General features: G+C 39.8%; 1 protein-coding gene across 7 annotated transcripts in view; it reads right to left on the bottom strand.

Moving 5' to 3' along the window:
* The window catches only part of RAPGEF2 (Rap guanine nucleotide exchange factor 2), a 281,466-nt gene that overhangs the window by 40,098 nt on the left and 219,892 nt on the right, over positions 1-21,476 (bottom strand). For 6 of the 7 annotated variants that reach the window (XM_053255205.1, XM_053255201.1, XM_053255203.1 and 3 more), the window contains 9 exons: positions 20,092-20,269; positions 17,567-17,703; positions 16,748-16,906; positions 13,923-14,075; positions 13,436-13,600; positions 9,818-9,925; positions 9,519-9,722; positions 9,271-9,379; positions 6,616-6,862 (listed from right to left, as the gene is read on the bottom strand). In XM_053255205.1, coding sequence (XP_053111180.1) covers positions 6,616-6,862; positions 9,271-9,379; positions 9,519-9,722; positions 9,818-9,925; positions 13,436-13,600; positions 13,923-14,075; positions 16,748-16,906; positions 17,567-17,703; positions 20,092-20,269 — 1,460 coding nt within the window. The remainder of the gene's footprint in view (positions 1-6,615; positions 6,863-9,270; positions 9,380-9,518; positions 9,723-9,817; positions 9,926-13,435; positions 13,601-13,922; positions 14,076-16,747; positions 16,907-17,566; positions 17,704-20,091; positions 20,270-21,476) is intronic. The other variant, XM_053255204.1, reaches the window with a different exon arrangement.

Raw genomic sequence — 21,476 nt, 5'->3', positions numbered from 1 at the left:
CTATGAGCCTATCACAAGTGGTCTCGGGGCCGGCGCACATTGCTGGTCACACGCTTGATTTGGTCTTTCACTCTGATCAGGGTGGTGTTCCGTGGGTGGGGAATCCTGTGATTTCCCCATTGTCATGGACTGACCACCATCTGGTTAAGGTCGGACTCACAATCACTTCGCACCTTCACAGGGGCGAGGGGCCTATTAGGATGATCCACCCGAGAAGGTTATTGGATCCAATAGGATTTCAAGAAGACTTGGAGGGATTTAGTGTTGGCTCTGCTGGTGATCCTGTTGATGCCCTGGTGGAGAATTGGAACAGCAAACTCACTGGGGCAGTAGACATGATTGCTCCTAAGTATCCTCTCCGACCTGCTTCAAAATTGGCTCCTTGGTATACGGAAGAACTACAGAGGCTGAAGCAGCGAGGTAGACAACTGGAGCGCAAGTGGAGAAAGACTTGGCTTGAATCCGACAGATTGCAACATAGAGCTCATTTGAAGACCTATGCTCAGGAGATACGTGCGGCAAAGAAGCGATTCTTTTCTGCCCGGCGGAATTGTTCAGGGTTGTGAGAGGGCTAGTGAGTGCCCCTCCGCCCTTGCATCAGAATCTGGAACCATCGATTACCCGCTGTGATGTGTTTAATGAATTCTTTGTGGGGGAAATCTCTCATATTCGGGCCGACTTCTCCACAATTACCTCAGTGTCTGATGTGGAGGTGTCCAGCGACTCCTCTTGTGTGATTAGGTTGGATCAGTTCCAGTTTGTGACTCCTGAGGATGTGGACAAGCTGATTGGAATGGTGCGGCCTACCACCTGTTCTCTTGACCCTTGTCTGACATGGCTTATATTATCTGGCAGGGGGATTGTTGTAGAAGGCCTGGTAAAGATTATAAATGCATCTCTGAGGGAAGGTAGGATGCCTACTTGTCTTAAGGAGGCAATTATTAGACCGCTTCTGAAGAAGCCTACCCTGGATCCCTCGGACTTGAACAACTACAGGCCTGTCTCCAACCTTCCGTCGCTGGGCAAGGTAATTGAGAGGGTGGTGGCCTCACAGCTCCAGACAGTCTTAGATGAAACTGATTATCTTGACCCATTTCAAACTGGCTTTCAGGCTGGCTATGGGGTGGAGACTGCCTTGGTCGGCCTGATGGATGATCTCCAATTCGCAATTGACAGAGGAAGTGTGCCTCTGTTGGTCCTTCTGGACCTCTCGGCGGCTTTCGATACTATCGACCATAGTATTCCTCTGGAGTGTCTGAGGGGGTTGGGAGTTGGAGGCACAGCTTTGCAGTGGTTCCGCTCCTACCTCTCGAGCAGGTTCCACATGGTGTCCCTTGGAGACTGCTGTTCTTCAAAATCTGAACTTTTGTATGGTGTTCCCCAGTGCTCCATATTGTCTCCAATGATGTTTACCATCTACATGAAACCACTGGGAGAGATCATCAGGAGATTTGGTGCAGGGTGCTACCAGTATGCTGATGACACCCAAATCGATTTCTCCATGTCAGCATCATCGGGAGAGGGCATAACCTCCCTAAATGCCTGCCTGGAATCGGTGATGGGATGGATGAGGGATAACAAACTGAGACTGAATCTGGCTAAGACAAAGGTACTCATTGTCCAGGGTCGGAAGTCGAGAGATGATTTTGATCTGCCTGTCCTGGATGGGGTCACACTTCCCCAGAAGGAATAGGTATGCAGTCTAGGGGTGCTTCTGGATCCGAGCCTCTCCCTGGTCTCCCAGGTTGAGGCAGTGGCCAGAAGTGCCTTCTATTAGCTTCGGCTGATATGCCAGCTGCATCCGTTTCTTGAGGTGAATGACCTCAAAACAGTGGTACATCTGCTGGTAACCTCCAGACTGGATTACTGTAATGCGCTCTATGTGGGGCTGCCCTTGTACGTAGTCCGGAAACTACAGCTGGTCCAGAATGCGGCAGCCAGGCTGGTCTCTGTGTCATCTTGGAGAGACCATATAACTCCTGTATTGAAGGAGCTACACTGGCTGCCGATATGTTTCCGGGCAAAATACAAGGTGTTAGTTATCCTCTATAATAAAAGGCTAAGTGTGCGCCCGTGTCAAATGCCTGGCGTGCGTCCGTGTCTCCCTCGGCTGTTCTGGGCATGCGCAGAGCGCATGCCCAGAACACGCCGAGGGACACACGACCTCCAGCACCAGGCGGCCATGTTGGGCGGTTGTTTGCCCGGCCGCGGAAAGGCCAGAAGCAGCCGCTGCGAAGCCGGGGAAGAGGCGAACCCTCCCCGGCTTCTCCAAGATAGGGCTGAGAGAGATTCCTGACTGCAACCTTGGAGAAGCCACTGCCAGTCTGTGAAGACAATACTGAGCTAGATAGACCAATGTTCTGACTCAGTATATGGCAGTTTCCTATGTTCCTATTTCTAAAAACCTTGGACATTTTAGATGTTTCATATACAAATCAAACATACTATTATGACCCTTTTCAATCTGGCTTCCACCCCGGATATGAGACTGAGACTGCCTTGGTCGCTCTAGTGGATGACCTTCTCCGGGAGCTAGACAAGGGGAGTGCATCCCTGTTGATTCTGCTGGACCTCTCAGCAGCATTTGATACCATCGACCATGGTATCCTTCTGGACCGCCTATGGGAATTGGAGGTACTGTGTTGGAGTGGCTCCGTTCCTTTCTTGGGGGAGGGTCCAGAAGGTGGTGCTGGGGGACTACTGCCCGGCCCCGTGGCCATTGGCCTGTGGGGTCTCGCAGTGTTTGATTTTGTCCCCCATGCTGTTTAACATCTACATGAAGCTTCTGGGAGAGGTCATCCGGAGACTTGGACTGAGCTGTCAGCAATATGCAGATGACATTCAGCTCTATCTCTCCTTGTCACCTGATCCTAGGGAGGCAGTGGATGTCCTGAATCATGGATTGGAGGCCGTGATGGGCTGGATGTGGGCTAATAAACTGAGACTGAATCCAGACAAGACGGAGGTAATGTTGGTCAGTAGGAATGCAAATCGGGATGAGCAGATTTTACCGGTTCTGGATGGGGTTGCACTCTCCTTGAAGGATCAAGTATGCAGCTTGGGGGTACTACTGGACCCAGCTCTGCTTTTAGAAGCTCAGGTGGAGGCAGTGGCCAGGGGTGCCTCTGCACAGCTTCGGCTAGTGCACCAGCTGCGTCCCTTTCTCAAGAAGGCAGATCTGGCCACGGTTACCCATGCCTCAGTCATGTCATGGCTGGATTACTGCAATGCGCTCTACGTGGGGCTGCCCTTGAAGAATATCCGGAAACTGCAGCTTGTACAAAATGCGGCAGCTAGGGTTCTACCTTGAGCTGCCCGGTGTGATCACATCACACCTATTTTGAAAGAGCTGCACGTGTTACCAGTGTGTTTCTGGGTCCAATTCAAGGTGCTGTTTTTGACCTTTAAAGCCCTTAACGTTTTGGGCCTGGGATACCTGAAGGACTGCCTGCTCCCAAGGGTATCTGCCCGCTTGACGAGATCATCTGAGGGGGCTCTGCTCCGGGTGCCGACAATGAGGGAGGCTAGGTTTTCGTGCACTCGGGACAGGGCCTTCTCTGTTGCTGCCCCCAGGCTTTGGAATGTTCTCCCAGTGGCCATTCACTCCTCAGACAAAAATCTTGGCTTTTTATCCAGGCCTTTACATGATAGTTTTATTGCTGTTTCTGCATGTTTTTATCCATGTATAGTGTTTTGTATTTGTATATTATATATTTTAATATCAGATTGTTTTTATATTTTTAGCTAAATACTTTTAATTTATTTTTATTATGTTTTAACTTTTGTAAACCGCCTTGCGATTGTTTTTAATGAAAGGAGGTATATAAATCTAACAATAAATAAATAAAACAAATAAAAATATTATATAAAGTCTTGACTACCACCTTCAAAACAACAAAAATCCTCTCTGGAGTATCAATAAAAGAAAAAGTGTTAAAATAAAAACCCACAAATATTCAGATTTCTAAATGACAGGATAACGAGATCCTTGTTACAATGACAGTAGACTCTCTTTTATCCAGCAGACTAATTTATGTAACAGAGAGGTCAGATTTAGTTGCAGTGTTGCAGAGAGGTCAGATTGAGATTGCACATTGCAGTCCCCTATTACCTGTGCAAAGAGACACTTTTAAAGTAGTTATTCTAGTATGTTTAGCAGGGAGATAGCAACTATTCAACCGAATATAGCGACCCCACCCACCCTGCCCGGTGTTCGCTGGTGTCTCCCTTGAGTTTCAGTTAAAATTTTGAGTAATATCTTCTCAATCCTTTTTCTATGTAAATCATTTGTGGACTTTTGGTTTGGTTTTTGTTAAAAAGCGGTACATAAATTTTTAAAACAAATAACGGCTATTTCAGGCACCTGGAATATGCTCTCACTGTGCACTGTGACATTAGCAACAGATATGACAATTAATTATTTCAGGTATCAATCCTATGTGGCTAATAAAAGGTAACAAAGAAGTACTTCCAAGTTGCTTTATAATAATTTTATGAATCTGACAAAATAAGTTATGGAGCCTTTGGAACAAGTTCTCAGATTACAAATTGTGGTGCCTGAAGTCAATAGTGACAATGAAATGCTGCTAAACTAGAATACCAGACTTCTGAGGCATGTTGCTAGAGTGATTGAGTCCAGCCCACAATAGACACCTTTGTCTTCCATGGATTCACCCGCCCTTCAGGGATGAAGAATTGCTTGGTAAACAATCTTTGCCTCTGGGCACATTTTTGGATAAAAATACCCCAGCCAGGCCACAATGGCTTCAGATTCTGTAGGATTCAATTCAGGTTCTACTTGGACTCTACAGATTCCCTTAAGTGAGCTGTGGTTATTGAATTAAAAAAAAAAAAATTTAAAGGTCATATCACACAGATACACGTGTAGACAGAATATTTCCATCTCCCAGATCTGCCCTTTTGTTCCAGTATGTCTTGCCTTGTGATTCTCTGCAGTAGCAGCCGTCACTCCCAGTGGAAGACGACTGACTTGTATGTTGCCTTAACACTTCTGGTTGTCTTGCTGTGATTAACATAAACATCTGAGTAACATTAAGAAAGCAAGGCTGTCTCCAAGTCCTTTCCAGCAGCTGGAATTTCCACCTTCCTGAAGGAGAAGACTCACCAGATGCTACTAGGGTCACAGCCCATTCAGCTGTGGGCCTTGCAAAAAGCTCTTAGATGAGATATGGGGAGAAGCCAGGTGGTGGTGGTGGTTGCTGCTGCTGCTGTTATTATTATTATTATTATGCACTTATTTAGTAATTATCCTAGTGAGCCTAAGCTTTATAAAACCTGTCTGCTAGAAGAAGCTGGGTTACACACCAATTCTGCACAGGTCCCCAATCAACTCTCATTATCTGGATCACACCTCAGGGCAATTGTGTCTAATTGTTCTGGAAGAAAGTACAAAGGATTGGCACTATTGGGTTACTGCAGGTTGCAAAATACTTCATTGATTTATACCTCCTGCTTTATGTTGTTTATAATGTAAAAAAAAAGAACGTTGGTTTTAAAATGTTTTGTGTGAATTATTCTCAAAGAATAAGACAGCTTCTTTCCCAAGAGGAATCCAAACAGGTTATTTATAGAGCCAATAGGCCCTCCCTCCTTTCACTCTGCCCCTCTTTTGACTGGGTCAGCAAGTTCCACTCCATCTCGCCACAAGTGCAATTAAAGATGACTTGTGCCTTTTCTTTGGGTATCTTGCCACTGTTTCCCTGCGGCAATACATTGTTTTTTGGAGGCACTTTGTTTCTCTTGGGTTTTTCCAAGTAGTCCAAGAGGCGTTTTCTCTCTTTTCTGTTCTCCCCCATGTCACAATATGTTCAAGCAATATTTACTGGCAAATACTATTTGTTTGCATTTTGTTTCGGTTACAATACTTGGGAAGGTTCAGACAATATTGCATTCTGATCCCACTCCTTACATAAAGATACTTGAAACTTAGAAAAAGTTTAGTTTAGAAAAGAGACGGCTGCAGGGTGACATAAGAGGTCTATAAAATTATGCATGGTTTAGAGAGATAGAAATTTTTATTCCTCATGCAAAACACTAGAACAAGGGGTCATCCTATGAAACTGATTGCCAAGAAATTTAGAATCAACAAAAGGAAGTACTTTTTCACACAACACATAATTAACCTATGGAATTCTCTGCCACAAGATGTGGTGACAGCCACCAGCCTGGATGGCTTTAAAAAGGGCTTAGATAAATTTGTGGATGACAAGTCTATCAATGGCTTCTAGTCTGAGGACTATAGGGCACTCCTGGCCTCAGAGGTAAGATGCTTCTAAATACCATACAGGGGAGCAACAGCAGGAGAGAGGGCATGCCTCAGCTCTTGCCTGTGGGCTTCCCAGAGGCATCTGGTGGGCCACTGTATGAAAAAGGATGCTGGACTAGATAAGCCTTGGGCCTGACCCAGCAGGGCTCTTCTTATGTGTGCTTAAGCTTTATTCCTCCTCCTTCCCTCCCCCCACCCCCAGTTTATTCCTGTGCTCTTTGTTTGTGTTCAACTGTCAAAGCTGAAAAATGCATTAGTCACATATCTAAGCTAATGTACCATGTATGAGTCAAAGAGGAAAGACAATACAGCAAATAAACCACACTCACTTGTATGGTTTCTGAGGCAGGATACTGATGCGGGTTTTGTCCAGTATCTTCTTTAGCTTGTTTCGCCCACCAACCGTGTTAGCTTTGCTTTTCTTGGTTACTTTTTCCAGTCCTATCACCTGTTCCACATCAACGGCAAGATCTGGGATGGAGTAACGGCTTGCTTTTTTAATATCTCCAATTTTAGGTAGATGAGGAGCACCATTTCTTTTCTCCTCTGACAACCTTGTTAGGAGTTCCTTAAAAACTGCACAGAGAAGCAAAGGATGGAAAACTTAGAAATATATGTATGAAAGCATCCTACCCATCTTGTCTAAGGTATCAGATAAAGAGGCTGGCATTTCAAATCTGAAAAAAGTATCTTCTGAAATAAAAATACTTTCTGCCTATCCTGCAAGTCTGTCCTTAGACAAAGAACTCACTCTTCATGACAAATAGTCATTTACCCTGTATCTAATACCTTAGTTTGGAAGTCTATATGCTGGTAAAAGCTTAAGGGTATCTTTAATGTCTGAGATGTGATGGGGAAAGTTTTAGCACATTTCCTTCCCAGAAGTCAACTGTAATGTTACTCTGGTAAGTCAAGGAGAGACCATAACACAATGGTTAGGGAAACAGTCTCATTGCATTAAGAGGAAAGGCTCAAAGGTCAACTTGGTGTCAAAGAACTGGTCAAATTCATAAGAGGATGAGAACAATCTATGGTAATTAAACCAAAAAGGTGGCCACGGCCAGAACTGACTTTATCCAGCATCAGTTGATTCGCCTCCTGTAGCTTTATCTCAACACAACAGAACCAGCCTGTGTCAGTGCCCTGATTTCTTTCAGACTAGATGACTGCAATGCACTCCATGTCAGGCTGCCTTTAAAGACACTTCAGAACCTAAAATTGGTGCAAAATGCAGATACTAGATTGCTGGCCCAAGGAAGATGTTTGGCATATATTATACCAATCTTATATCAGCAACACTGCTTGCCAATTTGCTTCTAGAAGTGCTAATTTTAACTTTTAAAGCCCTGACAAGCCTGGGACCGTTTGATCTTAAGGAATGCCTTTTATCTCCCATATGATCCTGCCTATAATCTTAAGATTGGCACCTCAAGACCAGCTCATTAGCTTGTCTTTAACCAAGATACCTTTGGCAGACACTAGACACAAGGCCTTTTTTGTGGTAGCACCACATCACCAGCAACTGATACCCAGGGAGATTCTACAGGTTCTCTCTTTGCCTATCTTTAAACGGCTGCTAAAAATGTTTTTATTCCACAAGGCTTTTAACAGAATTCTATTGCTTAAAATTGAGGTTTTTGTGGCTGTTTTATTGTGGTGTTTTTACTAATACAGTAGTGCTTTTACTGTTCATGAATTTTAAATTATTTTTGTGAACTGTCCTGGTTTTGTCCAAATAAGGATGGGATACAGAGTCGTAAATAAGTACATTTAAAAATAACAAACAAACCCAAAAACAGCTTGAGTTGGCTGTTCCAGTCGCTGAATGCTTTTTACAATTCTAGAAAATGTTATTGTCAAAGACAGCAAATGTACTGTTAACAAGAATACAACAAAGCTATTCTTGCGATTCAACTAAAATTCCTGTGAACAGTTTCAAAAAAAGTATTTCCATTTCCTGTTCTGATTAACTGAAAGTCTGTGCCTTCGGGTCCTAAAGCATTAATTGTGAAGATTAACTATATGTAAAGGTAGCAATAATGTTGGGAGGTATTCCTGGTGGCTGTAACTTTAAAAAAAATGTTTAAAGAAGAAAAAGGAATCTGAGGCACACAGAAGCCCGCCTTCACTTTTTTGTGCCTGCAAACTGGACATCAAAAATGAAGGGGACCTGTTTCGGTCACCAACAACAACAATTAGTCTCATTTCCTACTTTTAAGGAATCCATTCCACATTGGTTTGTCTGCTGAGGAGTCGCTCTGTATGTTATAGCACTGTTTTGGAATGTACTCTTCAATAATATTCAAAAAGGGCTATGTATATTAGGGGACAGCTGTCGTCTTACATGAACAGAAGGAGCACATTGGAACGTGTATGTATCGTAGAAGAAGATTGCTAATGATTAGGGATGTGCTGAATTGTGATCCAGCGCCCGAATTGTGGGCACATCCCTTTAAAACCAAGGGCTTACACAGCCTCTTTAACACGGAGGGGAGCAGGTCCACAACTCCTCCTCCTCCGATTGCCGCCACTGCCGTAATCCCAGCACTTCCCTCCAGCTACGCCCATGCACTGGCAGGGCATCTCTGAGCTCCCCATGTGCGATGCCAGCATGTCTCGACAGCATAACTGTGGGGAGTGCCTGGATTATGGCAATGGTGGTGATCAGAGGAGGAGCAAGTATGGACCAGCTCCCCTCCATATTAAAGGGGTTGTGTAAGCTCTTGGTTTTAAAGGGATATGCCTGCAATTAGGATGTCAAATCACATTTCGGACACATCCAGAGACTTGCGTTTTGGGTGGTATATAAGCATGTAGATAGATAGATAGATAGATAATTCTCTAATGATGGACAGGCTCTCATTTGGGCCATTGGTACACCTTAAATCATTTTATGATTAAGGACATAGTGGTTTCATCATGGCACAGTTTGAAAACTAGTGAAGTAGAATAAAAGTTACACTGAAGTGAGTCTCAACACTTACCAAATAAGTTGGTTTTCACAGTGATAGATAAATGTGTATTATTTCGAAGAATTTCCATGGCTTTTGATAGCTGAATGTTTTCAAAGTTTTGACCATTCACCTCCAAAATCTAGAAGGGGAAAAGAGAGGATGTGAGTAATTCATAGTGATCAGGAATCTAACAATGACATTTATTTATCTAGGCTTTTAGCCATACCCCCACCCCCACCGTTCGTCAAGGCCAATTTATTGAGATTTAAATTACATACCTGATCACCACGTTTCAGGCCTGCTTCAGTGGCTTTGCTACCTGATTCTACACTGTCAACAAATATTCCAAATCCCTTTTCTGAACCTCCCAACAATAAGAAAGGCAAAGGGGCTTCCCGAGATGGCTTTGTTAATGTTATCAATCTTCGTTTAGCTTTAGCAGCACAAGCAATATTTAACAACCTCAGATGTCCACCCATTTTCTGCAAGGAAAAAATATATAGCCAGAGTAATTAGTATTACATTTAACATTTGCATGCAAATAGCATCACAAACCTTTTATTTGTGTTATTCTTACCTCTCTTTCTAAGTTGTTCTCAAATTCTTCTAGAAAATGAGTCATTGCTGGATCTCCTTCAAAATCATTGAAGTGATTGTTCACCCACAACAATACTACCCGTGTAACCTGAAGGAAGGAATAAAATAAAATTGAGGTAGATTCTTCATTCATTACTATTTTGAAGAGTTTGTGCAAAATAAAGTCATACTTCACAATTACCTACAGCTTCACCTTAAGTGGATCAGCATGGAAATGCTTGACTAACAAGCTGAAGGTTGCCGGTTCGAATCCCCGCTGGTACTATATCGGGCAGCAGTGATATAGGAAGATGCTGAAAGGCATCATATACTGCATGGGAGTAGGCAATGGTAATCCCCTCCTGTATTCTATCTACCAAAGAAAACCATAGGGCTCTGTGGGTGCCAGGAGTCAAAAACGACTCGATGGCACACTTTACCAAATTTTACATATGCATTCCTGCCACATAAAGTAGCTGAATACACCACTTTTTAACAGTGGAATATGCTGGGTAAAAGCTTTATATATATATTTTTTAATTTTTAGAATATATTCTGAATATAATAACCATATTTTAATGGTTCTTATAGGAATACGGGAAGCTGCCATATACTGAGTCAGACCATAGGTCCATCTAGCTCAGTACTGTCTACACAGACTGGCAGCAGCTTTTCCAAGGTTGCAGACCTTAGCTCATATTTCTTCTCAGACACCAGAAACCCAACATCATACAAGTCCAGTGCTAGACTCCTATACAAATGAGAAGTGGGTTTACAGCTCTTTCACTAAACTCTAGTATCGAAATGGTAAAGGTAAAGTTGTGCTGTTGAGTCAGTGTTGACTCCTGGCAATCACAGAGCCATGTGGTTTCCTTTGGTAGAATATAGGAGGGGTTTACCATTGCCATCTCCCATGCAGCGTGAGATGATGCCTTTCAGCACCTTCCTGTATCACTCCTGCCTGGAAACATACCAGCAGGGATTTGAATTGGCAAGTTACTTCCCCACTACACCATTAGGTGGCTTAGTAGCAACATGAAAAGCAACCACATGTTCCTTGCTCTGCCAGTCTCCGAAGAACATAGCTTACATTGCTAGTATTTTAAATGTCCTTTTAGCAATCTTTTTCTCTCAGCTTTTCCAAAGACAAAGGGCTATCAAAGAAAAACATACAGTATCTCCTTAGTAGTGGAGCAAATTAGTTTTCCAGGATCATTTAATTTATTGTTAAATATTTATACCATTTAATGATATTTTTCACCCCCCACCCCACCCCCAACTTCCTTAATCCTTTTGACACTGATTAGACACTGGTCAGCAGAGTTTCTTTCCTTCCTTCACATAATCTAGAATTACTAACAAACACAACTGCCGCACAAATGAGTAGCTATGTAAGGAGGCACCAAGACTACAAGAACAAGAGCTGTTTTTGAGGCAATGGGTTATAAACTCCTTACAAAAATAAAATTAGGGTACCTTTTTTTTTCCTTTAAAAGGGGAAAAAAACACGTCTGAAGGCCATGTCAGATTTTTGCATGTTCCTATAATAAACTTCTTAGCTATACTATTGCTAGTTCAAAAGGGAAACTTTGCTCCTGCTGTGTCAGCAAATTTACTCACTACTAATAGGAACAATTCATTATACAGATTTTAACACTGCAGAGCAAATACAATTGTTATTAAAATGCATTTGAAAAAGGCCAGATTCATTGGTGTCTTTGGCTTTAGAGTCCATAAATAGACCATTACATAAAGTGACATTTTTACAGTGCATTGTCAGGAATTCAAAGGCTACAGTGTTCTCAAGACAGACTCATGTTCTTCAATAAGGCCACCAAATTGAAGGTAACTGCTTGAATTCACATAACTAAACTAGTTAAGGTTCCTTAACTTAGCAGATTACTAAAAATAAGCAAGTAAATAGAACATGTGTGGCATTTTCTTAATGTACAAGAGCTGAGCACAGGATGCACACTTTAACATTCCATTGTCTGGGATAACACAAGATCCTGCTCTCAGTTCTAGATCTGGAAAAGCTGATTTCTGAAATGTGTACAAGTTAAAACTTGCTGTATATTGATTTTACATAACATATTCTGCAGCTGATAAAAGAGCAACAAGGCCTATGTAGAGTTTTGAGGTATTTCACCTCCGATAGTATTTCACCATCGAAAATCACTCAAATCGTTGAGCCCTTTCTAGAGTTTTCTCTCTCAGTGGATATTGTTGACAATTTAGGGTCTAATTCTATAGCCATAATGACTAAAATATTTTTTAAAAAATAAAGCATAATCTTTCAGGATCTGAATCCTGTGTGCAATTCTGAATATATGTAGAATTGTGACCATAGTCACAATACAGAATTCTGACCATAGTGTTGCTTTCAAGGTTTACAACCAAATGTGTAGTAATGCTATACATGTGCAGCTTCATCATAAAGGTAAAGTGTGCCGTCGAGTCGGTGTCGACTCCTGGCGACCACAGAGCTCCATGATTGTCTTTGGTAGAATACAGGAGGGGTTTACCATTGCCTCCTCCCACGCAGTACGAGATGATGTCTTTCAGCATCTTACTATATTGCTGCTGCCTGATACAGGTGTTTCCCATAGTCTGGGAAACATACAAGCAAGGATTCAAACTGGCAACCTCTGGCTTGCTAGTCAAGTCATTTCCCACTGCGCCATCATACCTTACATTTAAAAATGTAGGTACACAAAGTTTGACTATGAACACTGTACATCATAAATAAGAACTATTATTTTTTTGATAAAGTGTTGTGAAATACCTCAAATCCTGGAAAGGTCACCTGTGTTTTCCTTTTTACAAAATACATTAAGATGGTTTTGATTTCAGTACATAAAAGGGCATCAGAGAAAGGGAGAGGAAACACTGCAAATATTTCATCCTTTTAAAATTATTGTTTCCTAATTCATGTGTAATCAACGTCTTTGGTTTCTCTGTGAGAATGTAAAATTACTTTCTAGTTACCTAGAAGCAATTCTTCACATCGGAACAGAATGTTAAAACTACTAACTCTAGTAAAAATCTTAATTGAAAAAAGAATCTCTTCCTTGTATAAAAAAAATCTGCCCAAAGACAGTTAAAGAGAGAATGTCATATCTGAAAGCAATAATCTAATGTTCCCATCCAAACCATAGTAGACAATTGTTGTAACTGATTTTCAGTTTCAGATGAAAAAAGACATTCAACAGTTTTTACGTCATGCATTTGGCACATGCAGTGAGACACAGATATGACTATAATATGAGATTATCTATATTCCTTTCCCTCTACACCAAGGCTACACAACTTTGGCCTTCCAACTATTTTTGAACTACAACTCCCATAATCACCAGCCACAGTGACCAATAGTCAGAGATTATGGAAGTTGCAGTCCAACACCTATAGGAGGGCTGAAGTTGTGCAGCCCTGCTCTACACTGACATATGTTTTCCCCATTGGAAAAATATGTTTGAAGCAGCCCTTAGGAAAGACTGATCACTGGTGGTTGGGGTTTTTTTGGGTTTTTTTGGCCAAGTGAACAGCCTGTAATTTCTTTTAAATCCTAATTAATATACATGAATGCAACAGTTATATAGGAGATCATTATTAATGCAACCTTATCCCTGAGGCTAGGATCATTGAACCACTCCAATAATTTCTTTCCCACTTCCATTGGGCTGGAAAGGAAGGTCCTGTAGGTCAACAGGAAATCCTCTATAAATGTTGGATCCACCACTGAATGTTCTTCCACCAAGTGCATTGTTAATCTTTCCGGCGTTCCCTATAACATGTAAATGTTCAAACATCAAAACACATGAATGCATTTCAACTTGCATCATCTTTTATTCTTTCACGAACATTACGATAGTATAACGCATTTATTGGTGCATAGTGGCCATCACAGAATGCACTGGATACAAACATCAATAACAATTCTTGATCAGCTGTATAAACAAACATGTTTTTCTTATTTAAAAATTATCAGTATTTAAAACCTGAAAAACCAAGATAATACATATACAAAACTAGATCTAAAACCAAGGATATTTGTTTGAAAAGAGAATATAAAATTATAATTAAGAACACTGATATACAAAATATACCTTAATAACAATGTGACCCTTTCTTGTTCCAGTGCGATCCAATTCCCTATGTTCTTTTACCATAACAATCTCTCCTTCCTCTTCTACCTTCTGCATGTTTTTTTCCACTTGATTGAGAATGCGGCAATAATCTTGCTGGGCTATGCACACAAACTAGAACAACATATTATGTAGTTATTAAACCTTTAGGGCTCCCCCTTCCCCTTAAGTTTATTTTACTACTCTGCCCTTTTGTTTGGAATACTTTTGTCCCTAGTGTAACAGAGAAGATAGTTTGCCATCCTCATGTATAAAAGAGGCCATTAAGTCTGACACTTAGTATCATGAGACTTTTAAAAACCATGAGATTCACTGGTGTTACTTTACTGTAGATTTAGGTACACATATTTTACTAAAAGCAGTCATCATCAGGAAGGCAGTACAATTGATCTACTAATCACAGCAGATAGAGTACAGGGGGCCCTCATTATCCACAGTCCCGGCAGCTGAGGTTTCGCTTATCCGCATCAGGGCAATGGAGACCAACCTCATTATATGCAGTTGTAAAAAATGGTTTAAATTCGCCTATCCATTCCTGGGGGGCTGGAAATGACTTTTGAGGTTCTTTTGTTTAAAAAACAGCAACCCTGCTTTTTTTTTGGCAAAACATTGGCAGAATTGGGGGCATTGCTGGACAGCTGGAGACCTGCAGAGCATGGTATGGCACTTTATTCCCCTTATTTTTGTCCTTTTAAGCTTTATAGGGGCTTTTTTTAAACCTCCAGGAACCTAACCCTCCAACTCCCAGTGCCTCAAGGTCTCCTTGTCTGCAGTTTCCTTATCTGCGGTTGTAGCGGAGCACAAAACTCCCACAGTTAACAAGGGCCACCTGTATCTTTTAAATACCCTAAAAGTGCCTTACTATAATTTTTACTACAGCAAGTAGCTGAATATGCTAGTATGATAAATTCTACTACAGTTGTTGCCTTAGGAAAGAACATGATTAATGGTTGAATTAATGATTGCCACAGAAATCTCATACCACTATCTTCCTTCTCCTATTTCCCCAAATAAAAGCTAAAGCTCTCTGACATTTTCTTTAGGCAAATTCCTAGTTTCCATCTCAAGGGCAAACTAAAAAGAGAAAGATGAAAGGAAATTCCTTCTTTTAAATGGTTGTTTCTGTTATTAAAATTAACAGCTACTTTTTCTCCACTTACCATACCACCACTGCTTAGCACGCACACACACGCGCGCGCGCACAAACACACACACACAAAATACCTGATTATTTCCATCAGGCATTTGGGTCCCATCTACTCCCAAATACACTAGAACCATTTGTTAAAACAAAGGTATATTCATTTAGGGGTATTTTTGGTCACCTGTGCTTCTCAGCAACCCATATTATATTGATTAACTTAGTTCCCTTTATTTTAAAATGTAAAGTTTGAGAGCTTGGCTTTCTATATTAAGTTACAAATTTATAAGAAGATATGTTTTCTTTTTTTAAAAAATCATAAACTGAATCACTGTACAGATGAGAGAACTACTTTTATCTATTAATTTAATTTAATTTAATTTAATTTAATTTAATTTTTCTATACCGGCTAGAAATTATATCTTCGTTTTATATCAGCTTTTGAATTCCGCTCTAGTCCCAAGTATAATTAATCTGATAAACAAAATGGTTTATACCTGTATAAAGGTTAATTCTATATTTATAAGAATACAAAACCTCTGTGTTCACTACATTGCACCCACACCTCCTATTTTTTCTTTAAACTTTTGATCTAATTAAAATCGATCATTTCATACTCTAGTCATTCCACCACCATCTTCCATCTCACTGAGATATCAGCATGGTTTTTTCCTAATCTTATTATTCTCATTTTAACTAAAGACATCATTTTCATACATTCTTCAGATATTCAGTCCTTGCTGCTAATTGCAGTTTAGGAGCTTCATTCATAATTTGATTACAATCACCCAATAGTGCACTGCTATTGCAGCTCTACCACATATGGATGGCTCTTTCTGCCATGCAGTGCCAGCATCTCCCCTTTCTGGTACCACTGATTTTACTTTGGGGGGGGGGAGTTAATAACCACTGTGTGGCCATTTAAAAAGTTTCTTTTGATAACTAATGATATGGATAACTAATGATATGGAAATAACTAATGATATGGATTCTTCATTTAACAAGTTCATCCCAACTTTTTCTGGTGTATTCCTACTTAAACCCTTGGTCCATTTTCCCACAAAGAATTCTTAATCTCTATTCTCAAAGTTATAACACATATGGATTTTAATTAAGAGCTTAATTTTATGTTTAGAACTTACCAAATATTCTTAAGTTAATTAACCACATACTAGAGATTAACTTCCCTATGAACAGGTCAATCTGAGACTTTGGTAGCTTGCCAGCATCTAGCACAATATTGTGTTTCACACACACACTCATAACAACTATTAAATCAACTTTTGTTTTCAAAATTCAATTAATGGATCCCTATTTTATTTAATGGTCTCATATTTCAGCCCAGCCCTTATGCTGGCAGTATCCCAATGATGTTTAAAACCCCTCTTATTCTGAAAAGTCTTCTAATTTGGTTGTTCTCTCTGTAACTGAGCCAACAGTGAATTTTTGCCAATTATTTTGTCAGCTGTCCAGAGTTTGGTTTTTTCCACTTTTTACAGTACATATAAAATAAATAGAGGTGCCACGCTGAGCACCTCTATTTTGGGAGGAAAAAAGCAGGATTGATAATTTTATACAAATATAATAAACATGCATAACACATAACATACTACTCTAACATCTCAGACCAGATTTCATATTCTACCTGGCAGTCATCCACTTTGGTTCTCATTACTCCTTTCATGTATTCTTTGTCCATAGTAGGGGAAACGCCAAAACTGTTTCCCATGCATAATATTTCTGTTCTTCCATCAGGATATGTTACTTCCACAGAACCATTCAAAATAACAGACCAGGAGTCCAGCTAGAAATGAAACATGATTTGTGATACAAGCAAGAAAAGGTCATTCACACTGTCATGTGATGTCACACAGTGTTCCCTTTACTAGCTCTTTACAACAGAGAAGAGAGGAGACGCTCACACGTTTCATGGAATATACTATACTCCACATATGTTAACCCATGCAACAACCTTGCAAAAAACCTCTTCAGCGTTCCATACACTTTGCCTAATAAACTTTACACATCCATACAGGTGTAGACATCTACTAGATCTTCTTGATTTACTTCTCTGCTGTGTTCAGGACAAGGAACTGAGAGGATGTTAATACAGCTATGGTCTATAGTACACAAAAAATGACTGGAGCATCCTAGTATTGTAACCACACTTGTCCCTAAAAGGATATTTATTAGGATTCTTAGACAATACATTCACATTTGAACACAGAAAGTAAGACTTATAAATGTAAAAAGAGTAATGCATTAATCTTGTTGAAATGTCAAAATTGTGACCAAAATAATCAATTCTGTTCATGAATCATATTCTGTTCAGCTGTACTATTTTTGCAAGTTACTATCATAAGCAACAGAACAAAATTATTTTTCTGATCACTATAATCTGAAAATACCAGAAAGAGTTTATCCTTCAAGGAGACTTGAGGAGTAAAGGACAAAATCTACTCACCTCTTCCCCATCATTTAGAACAATGGTCCCTGCCCTTTCTACGACTGCAAACACCATCACAGCACAAAGTTCTCTCCTCACTGACATTGTCATATTGGCAAAAGCTGGTAACTGATGCATGAATTCCAAGAGTTGTTCTAAAGGAGAACAAACTCTCTGAGTTACACATGTAAAAACAGCAGCAACTTAAGTGAGAAGAGTTCAAGAACACATCCTGATATTACTGGTAATACTGATATTATTCTACAGCGTGTGTACAATAAAAAAATATTTTAAAATGCTTTCTTCTAGCCTAACATTCAGCAAATCATAATATGGTTAGCCATAGAATACAATAAGCTAAAACACAGCTGCAGGTGAAAGACATTCTGCCCACTGACTGACTTCTGGCAAGTTTTCTAGTCATGTCATTACATAAAGCCATTACTTGAGTAGACCTGGCCATGGTAACATATGCTTTAGTCACCTCATGGATGGACAATTATAATATGCTCTGTGTCCTTCAACAGCACTTACCATGTTCAACTAGTGCAAAATGCTGCATCAAGACTGCTGAATGGAGCTGATCCACAGAACCACCAAACATTACTACTGCTCTAGTTGCACTGGCTGCCAATAAGTTTCTGGACCCAACTCAAGGTATTACCTTTAAAGCCCTAAAAGGCTTAGGTCCAGATTACCTGAACCTGTTCTCCCTGTGTGAGCCTGCCCACTCTCTAATATCATCTGGAGAGGCTCGCATGCATGTTCTGTTGTTATAGGAAGCATTGCTGAAGGGCATACAGAAGATGGTACTTGGTACTGCCACATGCTTTCTCTTTGGCAGTACCAAGGATATGAAACTCCCTGTCCCACATGATCTGCCTAGCCTCTTCTTTATACGAATTCTATAATCACCTGAAGACTCCCTTGTTTAGGGTGACTTTTAATCTTGGCTTTTAATCTTTTTATGGATTATAGTTTTCAAAATGTTAATTGTTGGTTAGCCTCCTTGAATATTGTCAAGACAGGATTTTTTTTTAAAAAAATAGATACATTAAATAAATATATGCATTATGTAAAAGTTCATTTGTAACATATATGAATATTTTCATATAACATTCCAAAAGAAGATTTGAAATGTAACTGAATCAACAAGTGTAGATAATTCAGCTGGTAAGCCCTGCATGTACGTTTCAATATAGAATCCATTAGGGACGGTAGACTTATGGGGACCCACATGAGGCCCTTCTCTACAATAGCCTCTTTGGAATCTGCAATCAGCCAAAATTAGTTACCAGCTTAATTACCCCGCTGGTATTTTACAGCTGTGGCAAAATGTTCCTCTTAAAAAAAAAAAAATCCTTCAATTTTTCCATCCATTCATTCAAAACTCTGGCCAATATCCTGACCAACACAAGAAGAAAAAGAGACTATTTTCAGCTATCTCCCCTTACCTCTCAAGCCCATTCTGCATCACAGCAATATGTCCCTAAGGGTCACGGAAGGGGAGATGGTTGAGAATAGTTCCTTTTCTTGCCTGTGTGACAGCTCAGTGGTAGTCTGGAAGTTAGCACTGCTGCATCTGTGCTAGCCTGGATGTCAGCCATTTTTCCTTTTAAAGAATCCTTTAAATGGATTTAATATTTTAACAACTGTTCTGGCTACTAGTGTTTGACATATAGCTGTATTTTTATTAGTTTTATGCTATTTTATTGTGCATTATTGCAAGCGTCCAAAAATTCTAGCAGATAGAATAAAATAAAGACATTTAAATAAATTAGATATAGTTTACCAATGTACCCACTTTGGGCCAAGCAAAATTAAGCAGCGATTAGTTACATTATCAAAGCGCTGTCTGCTAAGTTTGGTGATAAAAGTGACATTCAACATATTTTACCATTGCATAAGCAAAACAGTTGGTTCCAGAACTGTACTTTGGCACATAAACCATTATATCAAACTCCAAAAGAAATTTGTGCCCCAAATCTTACATAATGTCAACACAGACTGCATTTAAAAACAAAGGGCTGGGTCCCAAAGTTTCCTTTTTTCAGAGGAACACAATGGACAGGCATTGCAACATAACGGGAGTGTTTCAAAATGATCAGAATTACACTGAGAGTTATCTGTGTAGATAACAATAATATAATTTATCATTTGAAAGCATCCCAGTTATGCTGCAGCATCTCTTATTCAGAGCAAGCTGACTTTCTTTCTTTTTTGCCGAAACAACCAGATTTTCATAAATACACTACTCATATCTATTCATGCCTATATATTATTCATACCTTGTCAGGAATGGATCACAGATATAATTAGACATTTAAATCCTTAGATATTTTATGCGCTTTAATGCATGTGTAGTAGCAAACAATCATTTGCACAACATTTGTTTCTTTATTTTACTTAGTTAATTTTATTTCTTTATTTTACTTAGTTAATTTTGGAAAAAGAAACAGACATTTGAAAATTGTCTGAAACAGACATTTGAAAATACCACTAAAAGCACCCAAGTGATCTTCCTGGCTTCCATGGTAGCTTACCAATATCATCATCTGTCCTGTCTATTGGATCTTTCTCCAGGCAATCTCTAACAATGTCCCTGCTCATCAGAGGATCTGATGCCCTCTCAATATCCTCTTCGTCGTCATCATCTTCAGAATCTACTGCTGTCTCAGGTAACCCACTCAGGTCCATGTCACCAGCTTCACTTTCTGTGGCCTAGAGAAAAAAAATACTGAGAATAAAACAGAATCTTCCTAAAATGTTAAACATAATTATTCTGAAAATGTAAATGAAGTAAATTTAATATCCATTTCATGGAAGATCAATGAGTCTTTTCAAACCATATTTTCTTTTAGTATGTGTAGATATGTGTATATAATAAGAATGGATTTTATTTTGACTAAAGTAGCCACACAGCATATCATTGTATTGAAAGCAAGAGGAGTCATGACTTCTGGAAGAGGACTATTATAGTCTCATTTGCAAGCCCTGATGACGTAACTTTTTAAAAATGTGAGTTAGCAAGATTCATGATCAGGATCAAAACTATAATGCTACTTGCAATCTGTACAGCATATTGACATAAAATAATATCAAAATAACAAAATCATTAGAGAAGGGAAGCTAAACAGAACTGATAGGTTCATAAGTCAGTGTTTTACAGGGGCAGGGAAAATGTGAAGCCTCTGTGTCTGCACCACAGAGGAATTATAGTATCTGCCAAACATAATTTGCCATAGATCATATAAGAATGAGAAAAATCCAACCAACACATAGCTTAAGGTCATTACTAGGTACCCAGAGATAAATACGTTTTTAATGTTTCAATTTTAAGACCAAATATTTAATACATCTCAAACATATTTGTCTGTCATCTCAAATAAAGCTGTTTTTTCCTCAGAACTGCCACATTTAATGCTATAGCAGCTGCTAAGGTTCAACTGTTGTGAAGATTTTAAGGACATTAAAGGTGTACTGTTATGTAAATCAGTGCTTCCCAAACAGGTGCTTACTAGGCATGGGGCAAAGATACCCACGGTCATACAACATTATAAATGTTCAAGTACCAATGTTTAAATAAAAGTAAATTTGTTTGTGTCACACCAGCTAGATTTTCATCTCCCACAGAATATTCTCTTCCTGTAGAATTTAAACAGGTTCCCCTTCCTCGATGGAGATTAAAGATGATTGTTACCCATATTCTTAGCAGATAAAACCTGACTAAAAACGTTGATCTCAATGCTTCCAGTCTTCAGACCCTCAGTCTCCCAACAAGTGCAGAGCAAATATAATGTGTGTTTCCCTGTATGAGCTGAACTATGAACTCCACTATTTGAGTTAGACCATCAACTCATTAGGACAGTACCACGATTGTCACAGAGACCATGAAATCATGAGTTGCTCTCCCATCAGGGTAGTCTTC

The sequence above is a fragment of the Hemicordylus capensis genome, chromosome 5 (genome assembly GCF_027244095.1).
Source record: "Hemicordylus capensis ecotype Gifberg chromosome 5, rHemCap1.1.pri, whole genome shotgun sequence".
Classification (NCBI taxonomy): Eukaryota; Metazoa; Chordata; class Lepidosauria; order Squamata; family Cordylidae; genus Hemicordylus; species Hemicordylus capensis.
Note: the sequence above shows the minus strand (reverse complement) of the source record. Positions and strands in the feature narration are given on the sequence as shown.